Genomic DNA, 17,413 nt, shown 5'->3' with positions numbered 1-17,413 from the left:
TGGGTGGGGGCCCTCTGTTCAGAGGGCAGGATCTCTAGCCATGGATGCTTCTGCGGAGCGGAGGAAGCTGTTGTGTTCCGAGCTAGCCTGGCACCTCCAGGGCTACAGCAGCTGCTCCCCAGGGGTGCAGGGAGGTGTGTTCCCAGCCTCATCTGGGGATCATGCCTGCGTGTGCTCTCTGGATTGCGCCCCCGGACCTTCTCAGCCTTGTGCTCCTCAGGAGTGCCAGAGGAAAATGCCCCCGCTCTTATCCCCATCTAAAGGCCTTCTTAATCACTAGCTCTCCTTGCTTGTTTAAAAGCAATAGCAGCCTGGATGTTCTTGCTCAGAAGTGCATCAGGAAAATCGGTTGGTTGATAACACCAAGGAGGATTTTTAAGTAGACATCTTAAGTCTCATTCAGACATTATGAACTTGTTAACATGCATTCCCTCCTACTTGTCTCGCTCTCCTCAGACTTCATCCTCCTCTTTTTCTGACAAAAGCTGTCATGTTGGAAAGCTCATTTCTGCAATGGTAGCACTTAAAAAAATATCAAAACTATATTGACAGTGGAGGAGAAGTTGGTGTGTGTGCTTTTGTGTGTTAGAGAGAAGCGCCACTCAAATTTACGGAGCATGAGAGACTGTAACTCTCAAGGGATGCCATGCCTGCACTCTGCTCAAAGGAGTAAATACTGACGCAACCGGAAGCAGCCCTGGCTGGAACTGCCCCTCCCAGAGGAGGACAGGGAAGGGGGTGCAGATCAGCAACACTGAGCTTGCCAAGATTTTCCGAATTTCACTTTGAAGCTCATTCTCGGGATGTGTGAGGACTTGAGAACTGGATGGATATTCACAACGCCCCCATCCCGATTCCAGCTCTTTCACCCTGCACAGACGCCACTGCGCTGCGGTGTGTGTGGAGACTCTTGCTCCAAGACGGACCGTGCCTGCACAGCTTCCAACTGCTAATGAAATGTTTGTAAACAAGCAGCTTAAGACCGGGGGGTGGCAGAGCAGCGTGTGCACCACACTCAGGCCCACACAGCTTCCCCAAATCGCTAATTTCCCTTTTAAAAAGCACACGTTTGCTGCCGTGGTCATCCTGGTTAGCTCACCATAGTCAGAGCCGGTGGGCTGCCGGCGCTGCTTTCCGGCCACGGGAAGGGACCCAGAAAGGCCAGGCTTTAATGCCCTTTGTCCACTCACCCAGAGGCTTTAAGCAAGCCGTTCATTCTCTCTCAGGTGTGCCTTCCCTTTCGGCGGGATGGGGCCATAAGAGGGACGTCATGGCAGAGGTGTGCCCGAGAAGGCTTATTTCTAGTTCAGGCGCATTCGGCACAATGGCAGCGAGAAGGTCAGCTCTCTGAGGGAGGGGCCCGTGGAGGCGGCACTCCCCAGAGCTGGCACGCAACTCTGCCATGTAAATCTGCACCCCGCCATCCTGACAGGGCACTCTGGCGATTCACCAGGATACAGAAAAGGCTGGGCAGGGGAAGAGGCCGCTGCATGCAAGCCTGCCGGGCAAAAGCATCATGCCGTGTCTTTTCCTACCTTTGGTGGCTTTGTGCACTTCGGAATGAGCCAGAACAGGTGCCTTTTCTGCATCATGTGTGTCAACAAACACTCGGGGGCTACAGAGAAACCTGCCAGTCTCACAGGTGCACCCGCATGCGTGATTCAAACAGGATCTTAGGTGCAGCATGACGCAACGCACTGCCTGACGTGACCTTTAGCTGCTAGAATGCAAGGAGGGCTCTCTCCCCCTTTCTCTCTCAGGCGTAATGACTTACTGGTTCACCAGGTAGACCTCGTGGTCCAACTTCTCCATCATCGCCCTGTTTGGCAGCAGAGGGATCAAAACAAGAAGATGGAAGAGAGAGTAAGTGCTGGTTCCACCAACCAAATTGCAGGTGCTCCACTCTTCGTTAAATTATAATTGCACAGAAAAAACGACTCCCTGAGAGTAATAAGGGGGCAGCTGGGCATAAGAAAGACCTCGCCAGCCTGAAGAACACTGTGTGGGTATGTTTGACAAGGGAGAAGGCACGCTGCAAGGGATGCTGCCATAATTCGTGCCGACATTTTTGAAGGTGAGGTTACTTAAATGTTAGGAGAAAAAACACACATGCTGGAAGGTCAGCAATAAAGGATGGAGTACATGATGAAGCTGAATAAGTACCTGCAGGAAGGGGCAGCACACAGAGGGCTTATATCTGAATTTACTTATTTATACGCATAGTGAGAGGCTGCCTACAGCGGTTGAGGCCTTCCTGGATGGTTCTACACCCCTGCGGACCCCAGTTCTCAGCAGCCCTCGCCAGCATGGCCCGTGGCCAAGAATGCTGGGAGCTGAAGTCCAGATGCGCAGAGATCTGCTCTCTGGCTGCCCCAGCCTACCCAGCCAGGAACCCTCCAGATGTGTGGCATGGACGGTCCCCGTGTCTTCTTCAGGTGCAGCTGCAGAGGTGTTGGGCCCAGTCGCTATGGGGGGGCAACACATTTCTATCCCCCCAAAGGCCCGTGCTTGGACTCTGACTGCAATGCCTCCCCCCTCAAAACACAGGGGTTCTATTTGCCCGTAAATGCCCAAAAGGGGGTAGTGCCCCTCCATGCTGCAGCCAGTAAGCAGTGATCCAGGAGGGGTGGATGAGGCCACATGCCTTAAACCCGACAGTGTGGGCAGCACTTACCCTCTCGCCATCTTCGCCTGGAGCCCCAGGAGGGCCTGAGGGGCCTGGATCGCCCTACGGGAATCGAGGGGAGAATCAGGCATATATCTGATATCCCTTCCAGAGACCAGTTCCCAGAGAGCAAGGCCAGAAACAGTCCAATGCGTTTTGGCACCTGAGGCACCTGCTCCCGCCACGGACCGGCAGATGCTCCCTTTTCTGCCCACAGCCACGGGGCCCTTCCTGCCTCACATGCAGCAGCTCAGCGGGGGCCCACTGACCTCTCCCCCAAAACTGTGCCAGCATTCACTCCTGTCCAGCTGAAGGCCAGAAGGACTGCGGCAGTGCCCTGCTTTTCCACTGCCTCGCCTGGCATCAGAGTCCCCAGTTTAAACTTTCTAGGTGGGGGATGCCACCCGGGTTCATCCCTTGGTGTCTCTGAGTCCCACAAGCTGCTGTTGTGCCACTGCTGAATCCCCACCCCCACCCCATACACCCCATCCCCCCAGTCCAGGGAATGGACTTGAGAACTAACCAGGCTGGTCAAAAGGAAGCGACTTGAATCTCCGCACCCAAACATGGCCGCCCCTTCCAGTCCGAGACCACCTGTCCCGAGCGCGTGCTGGGCAGGCAGCCTAGCTCGACTTACCCTGTGCCCTTTCTCCCCGGGCAATCCGGCCAGGCCGTCAAAGCCACGGTCACCCTACAAAGAGATCCAGGGAGAACCCGGTCAGCTCGGGCTTTTCATGCTTGAGCGCTGCGGCCCCCCCGGCCCCTCTGAAGAGCACGGAAGCCCCACTGCTTGTGGCTGCAATGTGGGGCGCATCGCGGAGCTCTGCGGGGGCACCTCCGGTAAGCAGACAAGCGAAGGGGCGTCCAGCGGCTTTTCTCCTTGCAGGGGGCAGTTTTGCCAAGGCTGCCTTGCCAGGCACCAGCAAAAGTAATCCAAGCTCCCCTGGAGGAGCGAGGGGGTGAAGGCGCATTCTCTCAGGCACAAGACTGAGGGAGCGGTCCACTCCTGTCTCCGGGGCCCTCAGTCCTACCGGGCCTCCCAGACTCCTCCAGTTCCCAAGCGGTCATTCTTTCAGGTACACCAAGCCACAGAGGATGCAGCACCGAAGGGGTGAAATCATTTGCAATCCTTTTCCTCCCTTGCAATGCCCTTACATTAATCTATTTCCACTTTAAGTACCTACATAATCAAGCACTTAAATCTCCTAATAGATGCCTTCCAGGCAAACTTCCCTGCATTCAAATTCACTCTTAATGGCTTCTTTGCTGAGTGAGCACCAAAGAACATTGGGAGGGAGTGGAGAAGGAGAAAGCGGGTTTCTTTCCAAATGCATAAATTACTACATGGTCAATACATTTGGATTGTGACCTGTGGCCTTCATTTATCCTTTTGCCTGAAAAATCGAGCATATTTTCATGCACATTTTCCAAATGCACCCATTCTTTCCCCACTGATTAAGGTGCATCTGTGCAAAAAATATGTCTCTTTCTTGCGCATCTTCCACAGGTAAGCATGCTGCTACTTCCCTTCATCCACAAATCACCCTGCAAGCTTGGAAATGCGTGTGCAGATGGTGCTGGGGTCTGTGTGTCGCTTGGTAGGGAAGGTCAAACTGGGTTAAACCTGATCAAAAACAAACCGAAACATTCCCTCCAACTCCCTCAGCCAAGGGGTTCATTCCAACTGGAAGACAGTTTTTCCGCATGCAAATTTGCAATGCTAATTTCTCAGAGCAGCTGCGACCTACAAAAGCAAGCAGCACAGACCCACAAACACCAGTTCCGAGTCCAGCTACCTTTGGTCCAGTCTGTCCTGGCATGCCTCTGGCTCCATCACTGCCAGCACGTCCCTAAAAAGAGAGAAGGAAAGGGGGTTCATTGACTGACAAGGGGCTGATCAAGGCCAGAGAAGTCTGCTGCTGAGCGAATGGAGGGCTTTCAAGTCATCTGGCCAGCGCCGTGAACACAGAGCATTGCCCTTCCGTGGTTTGTGGAGAAACAAGGCAGAGCATAAATTAAGGATAAAAATAAAAGCTGCACCTCTGGAAGGCTCCCAAGGGGGCAAGGTTGGCCTGAGCTTGGCAGCTCTGGGAGGTGGGGTTTTCCCCTTGCAAGGAGTGCAAGGCCGCTTACACAGCCTTTCACACTCTCCGTCTGCACAACAGCCTTAAAAGGTCGGTGAGGTTAGAACTAGCAACTGACCCACCCGGCTGCGTGGCTCAGTGGGGACTAGACTAGGAATGTGCCAATACTCTGATGCAGAGGTGGCGGAAAACTGATAGATTTTCAGATTCTGGTTTGCCAGTCCTGCTTTGGCAGCAACTTCCTGTAAAATGAGTTAAACCAGTTCACTGACATCAGCCTCTAGGTTGGGCTGTAGTTTGCACATTCTCTTTTAATGGCCGATTAGCAAAATTCGCATAACTCTATGCAAATTGTGGAAATCACAGCCGTTGCATGTTCTGTGCAGATCAGCCCATCAGCCTAGTGTGATCGGACCAAACCGACTGATCTCACACCAACTGCCGCTGGTTCACATGCTTCTTGCGTCCCACGCTGTGGACATGTCAAACACCATCTTCTCACGCGGAGGTGGGCAGAGACCTGTTCTCCCCTGCAGAGGAGGGCAGGATGCGCTCCAACAGAGCCCAGCTCAGGAAGCCAAGGTTCAACTTGGATGCCAGGAAGTCCTTCCCGACAGTTAGGGGCCGGGGGTCAGACTGGATGGCCTGGGAGATCCCTTCTGGCTTGCTGTTTCCATGTTTCTACACCAGTTACACAAATTGCGCAGGCTGCCCTATCTGCAAACATTTCCTCATGGTATTAACGTAACGTGTGAACGATGGCTCGCCTGCAGGAAAAAGCAAACCGGCACGAAGCAGAAACCCTGACTCAGCCTGCCTCTGCTCCTCAGATCATGTGGGAAGTGAGACGCTCGGCCCAGCCCGCCTGTCCGCTGCAGCCACCTGCCACCAGCCCTGGTTCCTCCAGGCCTTGCCCACCCCGCTCATCGCCGCACGGACTCTGCAGCTCAGGCCGCACCACCTGCACCACCGAGAGGCGGCTGTGCAGCGTCCGCCTGCAGATCTCCAGGAATGACGGCGCCCCACCTCCCAGCGAGGTGGTCCCGGCCTCAACCTCCTCTTCCAGTTGAGGCGTCTCTTCTGAGTCTCGGCCAAATTCTACCCTTCTGCGGCTTAAACCTGCTAGAGGAGTTCTCCCATCTGGAACAGCAGAATGCCTCTCTGCCCTCTCCTCTCCTCTCCTCTCCTCTCCTCTGGGATGGCATTTGCACAGGTCCCCCTCTCCAGGCCAAGCTTAGCAATGCATCTAACTTCCAAACCCATTTCAGGTTGTCCCTTTCTGCCTGAATACCTGCTGTTGCAATAAAGCGACCTTCTGCTGATGTTCCTCCTGCCCCCTTTGCAATCCTTCTCCTCCCCAACCTGTTTATCATCACAACCACCTTGTGAGGGAGACTTGGCCCAGGGAAGTGCCTGGCTCGGTCGCCCAGTGAGTTGCGTGCCTCGTGGGGATCCGGGCCAGATCGTCCCGGTCCAGGCCTGTACTGGAACAACGGTGCTATGCTGTCTACTCGGTGTGGCCCTCATGGCTTGGAAACCAACGGGCAGTGGATGCTGCCTCCAACGGCATGTGCCCTTTTGCCGCTGCATCGGACACCTGGCCCACACTCCCCCCAGGACGGGCTGCTTATTCAGGCGAATTCACACGGAAAAGGGAATGCCTGACGTATCAAGCCTGATCCAGCGGGGCTCTTCCTGCATTCCTATGTCTTGTGCAGTGAAACTCATTTGCACCCGCCTCTGTGAGGGCGTGAGTCTGCCTGCCTTCATTTGCGTTATAAAATGGAATGGTCAGGGGGCATATCATGAGAGGAGCTTACAAGACACTGCCTCTGATCGAAGAAGAGGCGTTGCCCATGGAACGCCACTCCAAGGGACGCTAATTTTCATGCTCAGGGGTTCGTCGGAGATCAGCAGTGCAAGAAGGTGCCAAGCGGCCTCTTAACATTTCGAGTGAATGCACCCAGGCTGGCTGTTGACTTGCATGAAGTGAAGCAAGATTGGCTGCAGGACTTGGACCTCTCTACATGCCGCCTTGACATGATGATCTCGCCTTCCATCCTGACTCACTGGAAGCCACTCAGAATGAGCGAAGGAAACCGCACAGCTTTGGAGCCACAGAGGATGAATTACAAGCAGGCAGCGGCGTTTCCTTCAGCGTGGGCCTCAAAGGAAATGTGGGCGGTCCCTTCTGGGGAACTCCTACTCAAGGTTCTTCAGTGGAGAAAAAGGGGAAATACCACCTGAGTAACCCTGAGGGAGTCTTGAGAAGAGACTCCTCAGCAGAGTGCCTCCCGAGCCCGGTATGACAGCAGACCAAAGTCTCCTGCTGGGCCCAGGTGACAGAAGAGCCCTGGAGACCAGAGTCCTTGCCAGATGTCCAGAAATGGCTTGTGCTCGTGGGGCTCCCTCCCTCTCCCCGACTCTCACTCTGCCAGACAAGCATGGCTGCCATGGCGGTCCGGTCTCTGCCCAGTTCCCCTCACATGTGCCCACAAGCAGCTACACGGACAGCCCTAGATGTGGAAGTGATTTCTGCCTCCGGACAGCGGGCGGCTAACAGGACAGGTCTGCACAGTCAAAGAGCTTCCCGTTGAAACCTACCCGGCGCCCTGGCTTTCCCGCTGGGCCAGGAGGGCCTTGCATGCCGCGTGGTCCCTGAAAGAGATGGAACAGAATGAAGAAGGCAAGATTAGAATACCTTAAGGGCACCTTCGCTCTCTTCTCTGCCTTCCAGGGAATCGGCTATGCCACCCATTTTGTGCCATGCCCACAGCATTCCCGCAGTCCATTTTGAAGGTTGCCCAGTCAAAATATGAACAGGATGTATGTGCCTGGCATGCACCGCGGGTTTGCCTCCAAGGACCACAAGAGTTACTGGCTTGGGGAAAGAACCTGCACTAATGCAAATTATTGCAAATCTCCCCTTCCTACCTGTTAAAAATGTTTTGAGCTGCCCCAAGGCTTCGGCGAATGGGGCGGCATAGAAATTTTCTAAATAAATAAATAAATAAATAAATAAAAAGGGTCTACAAATCCACGAAATACGCATGAGTCAGAAAGAGAGCGTGCCCTGCGGAACCCACAGGACAGAGCAGTCTGAACTTGCCGGGGTTCTCCAACGTCCCTGCTCGATGCATAGCTAAACCCTGATGGAATCATCCAGCCAGGCACCAGTCCACTGGGTCCACGCCTGCCGCCCATCATGTCCTCCACGCGGATGCTCAGGAGCACCTTCCCTGCGCAAGGCAGAGGGCATGCCTGGCTGAGCTCCCCCCGTGGCCAGACACTCCCTCTCAGCCCACCTTCCCCAGAGCTCTTCCTCCCTGCTTCACCCTGAGCCTTTCCACTTGACATCCCTGGTAGCCCAGGTTGTCCTGGCCTGGAACAGGCTGTCCAAGAGTGCAGGGCAGAAATTCTGGAGGAATGCTTCCAGATCAAAATTCTGAGGAGTGGGAGTCCACGGTGTCCCAAGAGAGGCATGAGTAGTGGGAGGGCTACCTACACCACTTGAAGTGCTCCCCTTTCACTAGTTTTAGTAGGGTTACCGCCCAGGTTTTGAGGGACTGCAGTCATCTAAAAATCAAATTAATAAGGAAATCGTAGTAGCTGCACATAACATCTTAGTTAAAGGCAAAATACATAAAACTCCTCATATGCCAAGTGGGATGCTTTTTTTGACATCTTCCTGGAGGCTAACACAGATGTGGGGTGGGGAGGGGAGACATGCATTTCCTTGGGAAGGGCATTCCAAAGGCCTGGGGCCACCACAGAAAAGATCTTGCCAACGGGGACGAGCAATCGAGTGCCCAATTCTGTTCCGATTGCTGTCTGCAGTTTTTTTTATAAATGTGGCCCTGCACACCTGTAACTCACCTGTTGGGAGCACCAATAACATACTAGTGGTGGGGGAGGCATGGCTGAGCTGGAGAACTCGAGCAAATGCTCCATAGTCGAATTATTTTTGTAATGCCTCCTATTGAAGCCAGAATTAAGAAAGACCAACCAGAAGAAAGGAGGAATCATGGGCATGGACTAGAAGAAAAACGACTGCTCCAAAGGACACCGCTGCCGTGCAACGGACTCTTTGCCTGCATACCTGAGGTCCCATGTCTCCTGGTTCACCCTTCATTCCTCCACTACCTGGGGGTCCCTGTGGAAAAGAAGCATCGATACGTAGGTCAGATGGGCATCCTTGGAGAAGAGTCACTCAGAAGAGTGGCCTGGCGCTGAAGGACGTGCAAGGCAAGGTGCAGAAGTGCCGAACCTGTGGCACACAGGCCAAAGCCGCGCTCCCAGGCCAGCTTTCCATGGCTCTCCAGAAGGCCCTGCCCATTCTAAATGGCTGAAATGTCTCTCCTAAGGTTTTATGCTAAAATGAGGTGGTGTTTCTGGAACACCGCCCGCCTTTCGGCTTCAACGCCCCCCCCCTCCGCATTTCTGCAATGGGATTTGGCTGTGGGGTGATCCCTGTTGCTATGGAATGGCGTGGGGACTCTTCCCCTTGAATGGGCCACCAAGGCCCCTTCTCTTGGCCAAAGAACCCCTGCGAAGGATGCAAAAGCTGCTCAGAGGGATTCAGCAAGAAGAACTGGCGCGCCCCGTACTCATGGGGCCCACCTGGCTGAGTGCCTGCTCCTTGGAGCGCCCTGGCGCCCCACCGGACGTCGGCTTCTCTGCGGGTGCATGAGGCCCATTGGCTTGGCAGCTGCCTGCCAGCCGGGCCCGGACAAAGCAGGAGCCATGTGCTCAGGCTCCTTGTGCTGCAAGGAGCAAGGAGCCAGAATTCCCAGCTCAAGCAACATGCCAAGCAGCCCTTTCCCAGTCGGTGCAGCAGGAAGGAAGCCAGCGGGGTGCGTGGCTGCTCCGTGCTTTCCGAGACGTGCCCACTTGCGGTATGGCCAACCCGCCAACGCGCCACACGAACACGGCTGGACTGCGCCGGGGCTTCAAACGCTTGCACTCTCCCACCGCCTGGGGAAGGCCCTTTCTTGCATTTGGATGCTACAGAGCTGCCTGTGGTCCCACCCAGGACGGAGGGCGCCCTTCGCAAAGGGCCACCTCAGGGCCACTGCCGAACCACAGCGGGACAGTCGTCCGACATCAAGCCCAAAGGAAAGCCGGGAACGCCCCCCAAGCGAGTGTGCTGCGCCACGTACCAAGGGGCCTGGCCGTCCCGTGAGGCCCATGGGGCCCGCCGGCCCTCTCAGCGCCAGCTGCAGAGAGAGAGGAGAGAGAGAGAAGGGGAGGATTAACAGGGAGCAGTGCTGAGCCTCCCCCAGCAACCCCGTTTCCTATCAGCTGTCAGTGCAGAGAAACAGCCCAATGACGCGGCAGGGGTGGCACAGAGGGCTGACTGAAACAGGCCCCCTACAAGGGCCCCCAGCCCAGCAGGGCGCATGGCCAGCCCGCTGCAGCCCCTCATCCTCTCCCACGGCCACCTGTTTGTTCCCCTCCTCGGGCGGACCTGGCAGGGGCCACGGCTGGCTTGCCCACCTGCCACACACGCCGGAGGGAGCCAGGATGGGGCCGAGGGCGGCTGCAGTGGGGAGTGAGAAGGCGGGCTCCCGGGGGCAAGGGCCTGTGGAGGGTGCATGTCTTTGGGCCCAGAAGCCTGGGGCAGGAGAGGCTCCCAGCTAAAGGCTGCGTACTGAGGGTGGAAAGGGCTTCTGCCGCAGAGCCACAGCGGAGTCCACAACAGCCAGGGCCTCCATATTCCTGCCAGGCTGCCTGGCCCGGGCGCCCTCAAGCAGGATGCGGCTCTGCGGCACGGAAGGCGAGCAGCACCTCCCTCCAGGTGGGGAGCAGGGACCACCTGGGCAACAAGGGACGAAAAGCGTGGATTTGATGTGCAACGCAGCAGTTCTGTTTTATATTTCTGAAAAATGTAGAGCCGCTCATAAAAAAGTCATGAATCCAGGGGCGGAGGCGATAAATCTTGGGGCGTATGATGGGTCTCGCCACACTTTATAATGGCATGGGGACAAACGTGTTTGCTTGTGGGACTCCAATGCCTTAAAAGACCTGTAATTATCTGTGTTTCCTGGTAATTAAAATGGTGCTGGGTGGTGCGGGCACAGGGGACTCACAGAATGCTGGATCGTTTAGTGGACAACATCCTCCCTAATTGCAAAGGGGGCGGTGGGGAGTGGCGCAGGTCGAGCTCCACAGCGTGGTCTGGGCTGCAGGGAAGTGCGCTCCCTGGGGCAGAAGGCCACACCGCCGGAAGCCACGGGGTCTGAGGTGAGGGAGGTCTGAACGCTGAGGCGGCTGCAGAGTGAACAGAGTGCCCGGCAGGGGCTGAGCTGGAACGGTGGCAGCTGTGGTGCTCGAGTGATTCCAAGCCTGCTTTGGGGAGCGATCCCATGCGTGTCGAGGCAGAAAAGGTCCTGCAAGGGAGGCACGCTGGGAGTCGTAGGACCTTTTCTGCCTACATGTGCCTAGGATTGCACTCTTAGCTGCTCACATGGTTTTAAATTCTGCTTTAAATGATCGTTAAACCTTTCAGGATCAAAAGGTTATACTACTTTTATTGTATTTCTTATTGTGCTTTTATGAATTGCTGAGAACTGCCCAGAGGACTCTGGTCTTTTGGGAAACCAAAGTCCAAAGAAATCATCGCTGCATCATCTGCTTCCTGCAAGTCCTGTTTTCACAACGAGGGCCAGAATCCTTCTGGTTCACGCTGGGTTCCCCTGACATTGCAATATGCTCAGGCTCGGCCCCAGTGAAAAGCTGGTCCCCAAGTCCGCAGGATCCCCGGGGTCAGGAACACGGGTGAGCTGCAAACTCTGTGGGCTGCATCCGGGTCAGTTCAACCTCGCCTGCTGCTCCAACTGGGCACCGCAAGCGATGCTGGTGTGGCCCGATCACATGGCCATGTCGAGGGTGAGCCCCCACCCCTGTGATCAGCGGTGTGGCTAGTGGGGCAGGTAAAAAACCCAGTGAATAAGCAGACACGCCTCAGGCCACGCCTGTTGTCAGGGTCCCTCGGCTCCCCGCGGAGCACCTGCAGGGCACGGGAAGGCCTGGGGCGGGGGGGGGGTGGCGAGGCCCGTCGGCGCTCTGGTCCAGCGTCAGTCTGGGGCAGCCCTTCTCCATCCAGCCCGGACAGAAGCACAGCGACCCCAAGGGGAAGGGGGCGCCATGTCAGCCCGCGGAGCTGCCGCGCCAGAGACGCCGCCACTTACCCTGGCCTGTTGCAGGATGGCTTGGGCCTGGGATTCCTGTGCGGACACCAGGGGGCCTTTGGAGCCCCCGTCTCCTCCACCGCTGAACCGGAACTGGAAAGGCAAGCGGGGACACATCGAGCCTCTTCCACACAGAGCGGCACACCCACAGAGGTAAGGAGCACTTGTGACTCCCTCGCCAGCCCGGCAGCCCCAGGACGATCCCCCCCAGTGGGACGACGCGTGCAGCTCGTCAGGCACCCCACAGCCCCTCACACATTCCCTCTCCTGAACCTGCCTTCCTGGGCACATCCACAAATTGCATTTCTCCCTTTACACAAAATGTGCATGTTTAACTGGTGTTGTTTTGCTCTCCCCCATATTTTTCTTCAACTAAATTTGCATAAAATTCTGGAAAGTGTTTAAAAAATGGTCTAAAAGTCGATGGCATCAGTGCAACTCAGGAAAAAACTGTCCACTGCAGAATTCACAGGTCAGATTCATAGAAGTTCAACCTCAACTGAATTGGCTGAAGATGTCTCCCACATCCTGACTCGACCGCCTCATAGCTAAAGATCCTTCACTGCTTCACAGCCAGTGAAAGTTGCCCCCTTAAGCCCTTGACTGTGCCACAAATGCCATGTTCCCCTGCTCCTCCCCTAGCCGCAGCCCCCAGGAATGGGGCACGGCCCTGATGCCTCCTGAACTTGTCCATTCCTGTGAAGCAAGATTACAAATGCCTGAACAAGCCCGCCACGCCACGCCAGGGGGAGAGGCCAGTCAGGTCAGCCGTCCAGCACCTGGAAGTCCACTTCTGGGAGGCTCCTCCAGGCACCTCCCCGAGCAACCCCGGGCAGGGCACGCCAGAGGCTTCCACAGCACGGGAATGACCCTGGACCGCTCTGGCATTTTGCGTGGCCTGCGCTGTGGAGGAAACCGCTCGGACTGTCCCTGGCTGACGCTGATCGGAAGGCAGCCACCTGCTGCGCTGCTCTACGAACATTTTAGTTCACACATGCTCCATGGCTGAAATTGCTGCACCAACATGCAAGTCCAATTGTTTTTGAGTGGTGAAATGCGTATGAGATGCGGGAGACTCCTGGATGTGCATATCATGATCAAATACACACAAATGTGTATTGCAATACTTTTCTGAACTTTCCCTAACATGAGAAAATGGGACCGATGCATGGATGGAGGGGCATGAGAGAAATGGGCACGGGCCAGCAGGAGATGGGGCCTCCTTCCGAGAGCTGCCTCTGGACACGGTGATTCTCCTCAGCAGCTGGCCGGCAACTTGGGCAACGGAAGCCAAGGCGGAAGTGGCCTACATGCGAGAGTGAAGTCGTGGCTAACAGAGGCACTCACCGGCAGCATCAACATCGTCCCAGGAGGTCCTGGCAAGCCATCCGCTCCAGGGAGGCCCGGTCGCCCAGGCGGGCCCTACAAACAGAGAAGGACAGAGAAGCTTTTGGCAGGAGGCACAGGGCTGAAGAACGGCAGGGTGGAAGGCGCGTTTCCAAGGCTACCGAACGCAGCCGGATGGCTTCCCGGCAGGACAGTTCTGGAGCACAAGAGTCAGAGAGAGGGATGGACACTCGTTGGACCTAAGCCTCCTGCTCATTGAAATCCCGGAGCAAAGACTCCGAGAGGTGGGAAGGGACGCTTGCTTGGTGCAGGGTCCCACTTCAGGCATCGTCAGGCCCCTGGAGCCCTTTGCTGCTCCCACAGCCCGCCTTCTGGCGTTCGACCTTCCTGAAGCATCAGCCAGCGACGCCATGTCCTGCGCTCTGGGGTGATGGAAAACAGGGGGTGGCTCTCTCCTCCAAGGCAGCCCTTGCATTCCCTCTTCTCCATGCTGAATACCCCAGGCCCTTCCATCTTTGCTCACAGGACTAAAGAAGGAACACCTCTTCCTCACACCCTGCCCTTCCTGTGCTGCCTCTGATGCAACATTTCCCCAGTTATTTTCGGCGTACTTGCAGCGCAGACGCCAATTGCAGGTTGCACCCTTTGCCCTTCCGAGGGTGTCGTCAGGGAAGGAGGGCGAATCCTGCCACACGAACCAGCGAGGCCCCTGGACAGGCTTTGGGCGGGTTGGCGGCTGAAGCGGCACCAAACTCGGTCCATGGGATCAGTCACGGACAGGCAGCCTCTCTTTCCCAGGATTCGTCCCACTGGGATGCAGAGCCTGACTGTCCGCTCAGAGCAATTTTCACTCTCCAGGTGGGGAGAGGGCAGGGAAGATGCTGGTGCTTGGAAGAACCTGAGCATTCAAGGTGCTGCGGGGGGGGGGGGGGGCAGTAGCACACATCGCCACCAGGGGTCAGGCTTAAATTGACTCTGCAGCGCAGCCAGCCGCTGCTCCCCATCCGCTCCAGCACCCTGCCCAGCCCAGCTCTGCTCTCCACGCTTTCCAGGGGTGCTTCCCACAACGTCTGCGTGCCCTTCCTGTCTCACAAACTGCATGCTGCGGGCTTTTCTGCTGCACCTCCTGGGGTGCAGGCACCGGAACACAACCACAGCTGCCTCCTGGCTGCACATGGCTGGAAGGGAGCTTTCTGAGAAATTTGCCCAGCATTGCGCACTGTTGTTCCCAATTTCCACTGTGCTGAATTGCAGGCTGCAGGCGCTCTGGGGCAAGGGCCGGTCCGGCAGTGCTGCACAGAGAGAACGGGCCGGCACGGAGCGCTGGCATGGTGGAACACCCGCCCAGGCAGCTCTCTCCGGCAGAGGCCGGCTGACGAGCTCCTCCATCACTGCAGCCTGCTCTGGCCAGGCTACGGTGGCCCCGGGAGGGGTGGGGGACGTGGCCACCCTCCCCACAGGCTCTCTGCTGGCCAAGCTGATGCGTGACGGGGCTCAGGGCCAGCCTCAGCCTCCGGCTCCTGCCTGCCACGCGAGTGAGGAAGAGTGAGGTGAGTCGGCACGGCTGGTGACAGTGGCGGTGAGAGGAGGGGCCCAAGGAGGGCGTCTTGTCCCAAAACGGAGCCTGGGACCAGGGCAACCGTTAAGAACATGAAGAAAATGAAATGCAGGAAGGAGAGAAGCCAATGCATTTGCTAGTCCTTCCGCCCAAACTATGCCCTGTTCACACAGTGGGACGGAAACAGGAGCTCCCCCACTTCCAAGCTTCGCCCTCTGACCAGCCTACAGGATTGCGACTCCCACCTGAACCAGCAGGAAAGACAAGCCCCCTGCTCTGTTTATTGGAAAAGGACAGAACCCGGAGGTGCAGGGGAAGTGCTGGCTGCCTGGCATCAAAGGTACAGCTGCAGCCGCTCTTCTCCACACAGAGGCGTCTTCCTCCTGGTGTTGCTTCCCACAAAGGAGTCGATCTATTTGGACATTTCAGGTGATTCATTTGCTCTTACCCACCATGTTTTTGGCATGGTGGGTAAGAGCATCCTACTCTCCCTCCTGACAAAGAGGCTGAGGATTCAGTCACACAGGTTTGCAGGGCGGTGATGTCCAGCTTGGCTTTGCTCTCTAAGCAGGGATGCAGCCAGCCCAAGGAAATCCAGGCTGAGCCCAGAGCACCCCAAAATAAGGGCTGCTGCTGGAGACGCAGGTGGAACCCTGGAGCCCTGTCTGCGGGCTGCTGCAAAGGGAAGCTTTTCCCGGAGCTGGATGGCCTTCAGAGAGCGTGGCATCAAGTATTTGGCCTGTGGAATCCTACATTTCCCTTGCCCTCACAGGCAGATTATACTTTGAAGGAATCCATGGGCAAAACATTCTGCCCGGTCTTGAAATACCTCCGTGCATTTCTGATGGAGCAGCTTCCCCAGGCTGGTCCACGGAGTGGAGCATGTGGCTCAGAACATCTCCTGAAATGCACTTGTTTGTGAGGGATCCGCAGGTTGCTGCTCCGTGCTCTGGCCTTCTAAAACAATATTTCTTTTAATCTTACTTTTGTGGCCGAAATTTGATTTTTTGCTGCTGCTTCCTACTACCACCACAGTCCTTTAAATTTATATTCTGTCCTGTTCCCAGCTGCGTTCTTTTAACTTATTAGCTTAAGGGGTGCTACTGAAAAACAACCAAGCAGCCGACCTGGGAATCAACTGGATGTTTTCAACCTGCCTATCAGGCCGAGGTGCTTTTGCAGCTCCAGGGAGACAACGCTGCCCAGCCGCTGAGGCCCGGGCTCCGCTGGCCTGGAGAGCGCTGAGCAGAGGGTTGCCTGTGCAGGATTCTCTGCCCGCCATGCCCCGAGCCGGATCCTGCTCCGCATGTCGGACTGGACAGCACGGCATTCCAAGACCCCCCGCCTCCAAAAGACGGCAATTCCACATTTGTCTCGTAGAGTCGAGGGGGTGGGCTTAATTCTTCTCCCATCTCCTCTAAAGAGCCAGAGGGAAATCTGCACCGTGGGCCCGGGGGAGGTGGGCTCCTGTGGGAACAGGCAGCCCTGTCCTCGTGGAGAGTGTGGCCTGCTCGCTGAGGCAGCTCCCCACTTCCCCTCTGTGGCCTGAGCCAGGCTTCAGGCAGCCCTCTCTGGCCTCGCTTTCTCCCGCGTGCCTCAGGCCACTGAAACCCGCAGTGGCCCAAAGCTTGTGGCACATCTGAAATTGCCACCCGAGTGACTGGCAGCCTAAAGCAGGCGAGTCTGGCTTCTTTTGAGGGCAGATCTGGGCACCCAAATCTTGCCTGAGGGATCCCCTGGGCCTGCTCAGATGCCCTGGCCCAAAACATGGATTGCGGTCTGCAGGGGGAGCCCAGGAGATTAAAAAAGGCCCCTGCACCTCCACAGTTCTGCCCTCCCCCCATGTATGTGTTCATTCCAACCCAGGCAGCAAAACCAGGCCTAAGCTAGACCAAAGCGGAGGGCTGGCCAAGACCAACAGCCTCACCCAAGAAACGGCCCATCCTTGAGCCGACTCCCCTAACCGAGTGACGGAACTCACCCTTTCTCCGGGATCACCGACTGGACCCATGGGCCCGGTTGTTCCTGGAGGCCCCGGAAGACCCTGACGGGGGAGGCAAGGAAAGAGCGTCAGCTGCTGGACACAGGGCCCTGCGAGGCTTTCTGAGAGGTGCCCGTCACGTGGGAATGGCTGCGCCTCAGGCACCGCTGGCACCGCTGGAGGTCACACATGCAGGCAGCACTTGGGGCTGTGACTGGGAGGGGAGGACGGGGAGCAGGGGCGCGTGTGGGGGTGATGCGCACAACTTACCGCTGGGCCTTCTGGGCCGGATGGGCCTTCGAGAAGCATGCCCTGGAAGAAAGCAGCAGGGAGATGGGTGAGCACCGGAGGCACATGCTGCCGGGCAATCCCACAGCACGCAGTCAAGTGGCAACCAGGGCCCCGGTTCTCTGGGTCCACTCCAACCTGCTCAGGGAAGGCTGAGAGCCGCAAGGAGAGGCTTCTGCCCTCGGGCCGCGCAGGAGTGAGCACGGGCGAGGATTTCACTTCAGTGCTGTCCTCATCAAAATGCACTACATCCCGCAATTTCCCTAGTTCCAGGACAAGCACAATTTGACATACACGTGA

The 17,413-nt window shown here is 56.7% G+C and overlaps 1 protein-coding gene across 1 annotated transcript in view; it reads right to left on the bottom strand.

Annotated features, from left to right (window-relative positions):
- COL5A1 (collagen type V alpha 1 chain) overlaps positions 1 to 17,413 on the bottom strand; it is a 145,725-nt gene that overhangs the window by 61,164 nt on the left and 67,148 nt on the right. The window contains exons 10-20 of the mRNA XM_044453179.1: positions 17,096 to 17,137; positions 16,826 to 16,888; positions 13,287 to 13,361; positions 11,940 to 12,032; positions 9,909 to 9,965; positions 8,849 to 8,902; positions 7,354 to 7,407; positions 4,462 to 4,515; positions 3,303 to 3,356; positions 2,675 to 2,728; positions 1,775 to 1,819 (exon numbers count right to left, since the gene is read on the bottom strand). Coding sequence (XP_044309114.1) covers positions 1,775 to 1,819; positions 2,675 to 2,728; positions 3,303 to 3,356; positions 4,462 to 4,515; positions 7,354 to 7,407; positions 8,849 to 8,902; positions 9,909 to 9,965; positions 11,940 to 12,032; positions 13,287 to 13,361; positions 16,826 to 16,888; positions 17,096 to 17,137 — 645 coding nt within the window. The remainder of the gene's footprint in view (positions 1 to 1,774; positions 1,820 to 2,674; positions 2,729 to 3,302; positions 3,357 to 4,461; positions 4,516 to 7,353; positions 7,408 to 8,848; positions 8,903 to 9,908; positions 9,966 to 11,939; positions 12,033 to 13,286; positions 13,362 to 16,825; positions 16,889 to 17,095; positions 17,138 to 17,413) is intronic.

The sequence above is a fragment of the Varanus komodoensis genome, unplaced genomic scaffold (genome assembly GCF_004798865.1).
Source record: "Varanus komodoensis strain SLA01 unplaced genomic scaffold, ASM479886v1 scaffold77, whole genome shotgun sequence".
NCBI classification, from domain to species: domain Eukaryota; kingdom Metazoa; phylum Chordata; class Lepidosauria; order Squamata; family Varanidae; genus Varanus; species Varanus komodoensis.
Note: the sequence above shows the minus strand (reverse complement) of the source record. Positions and strands in the feature narration are given on the sequence as shown.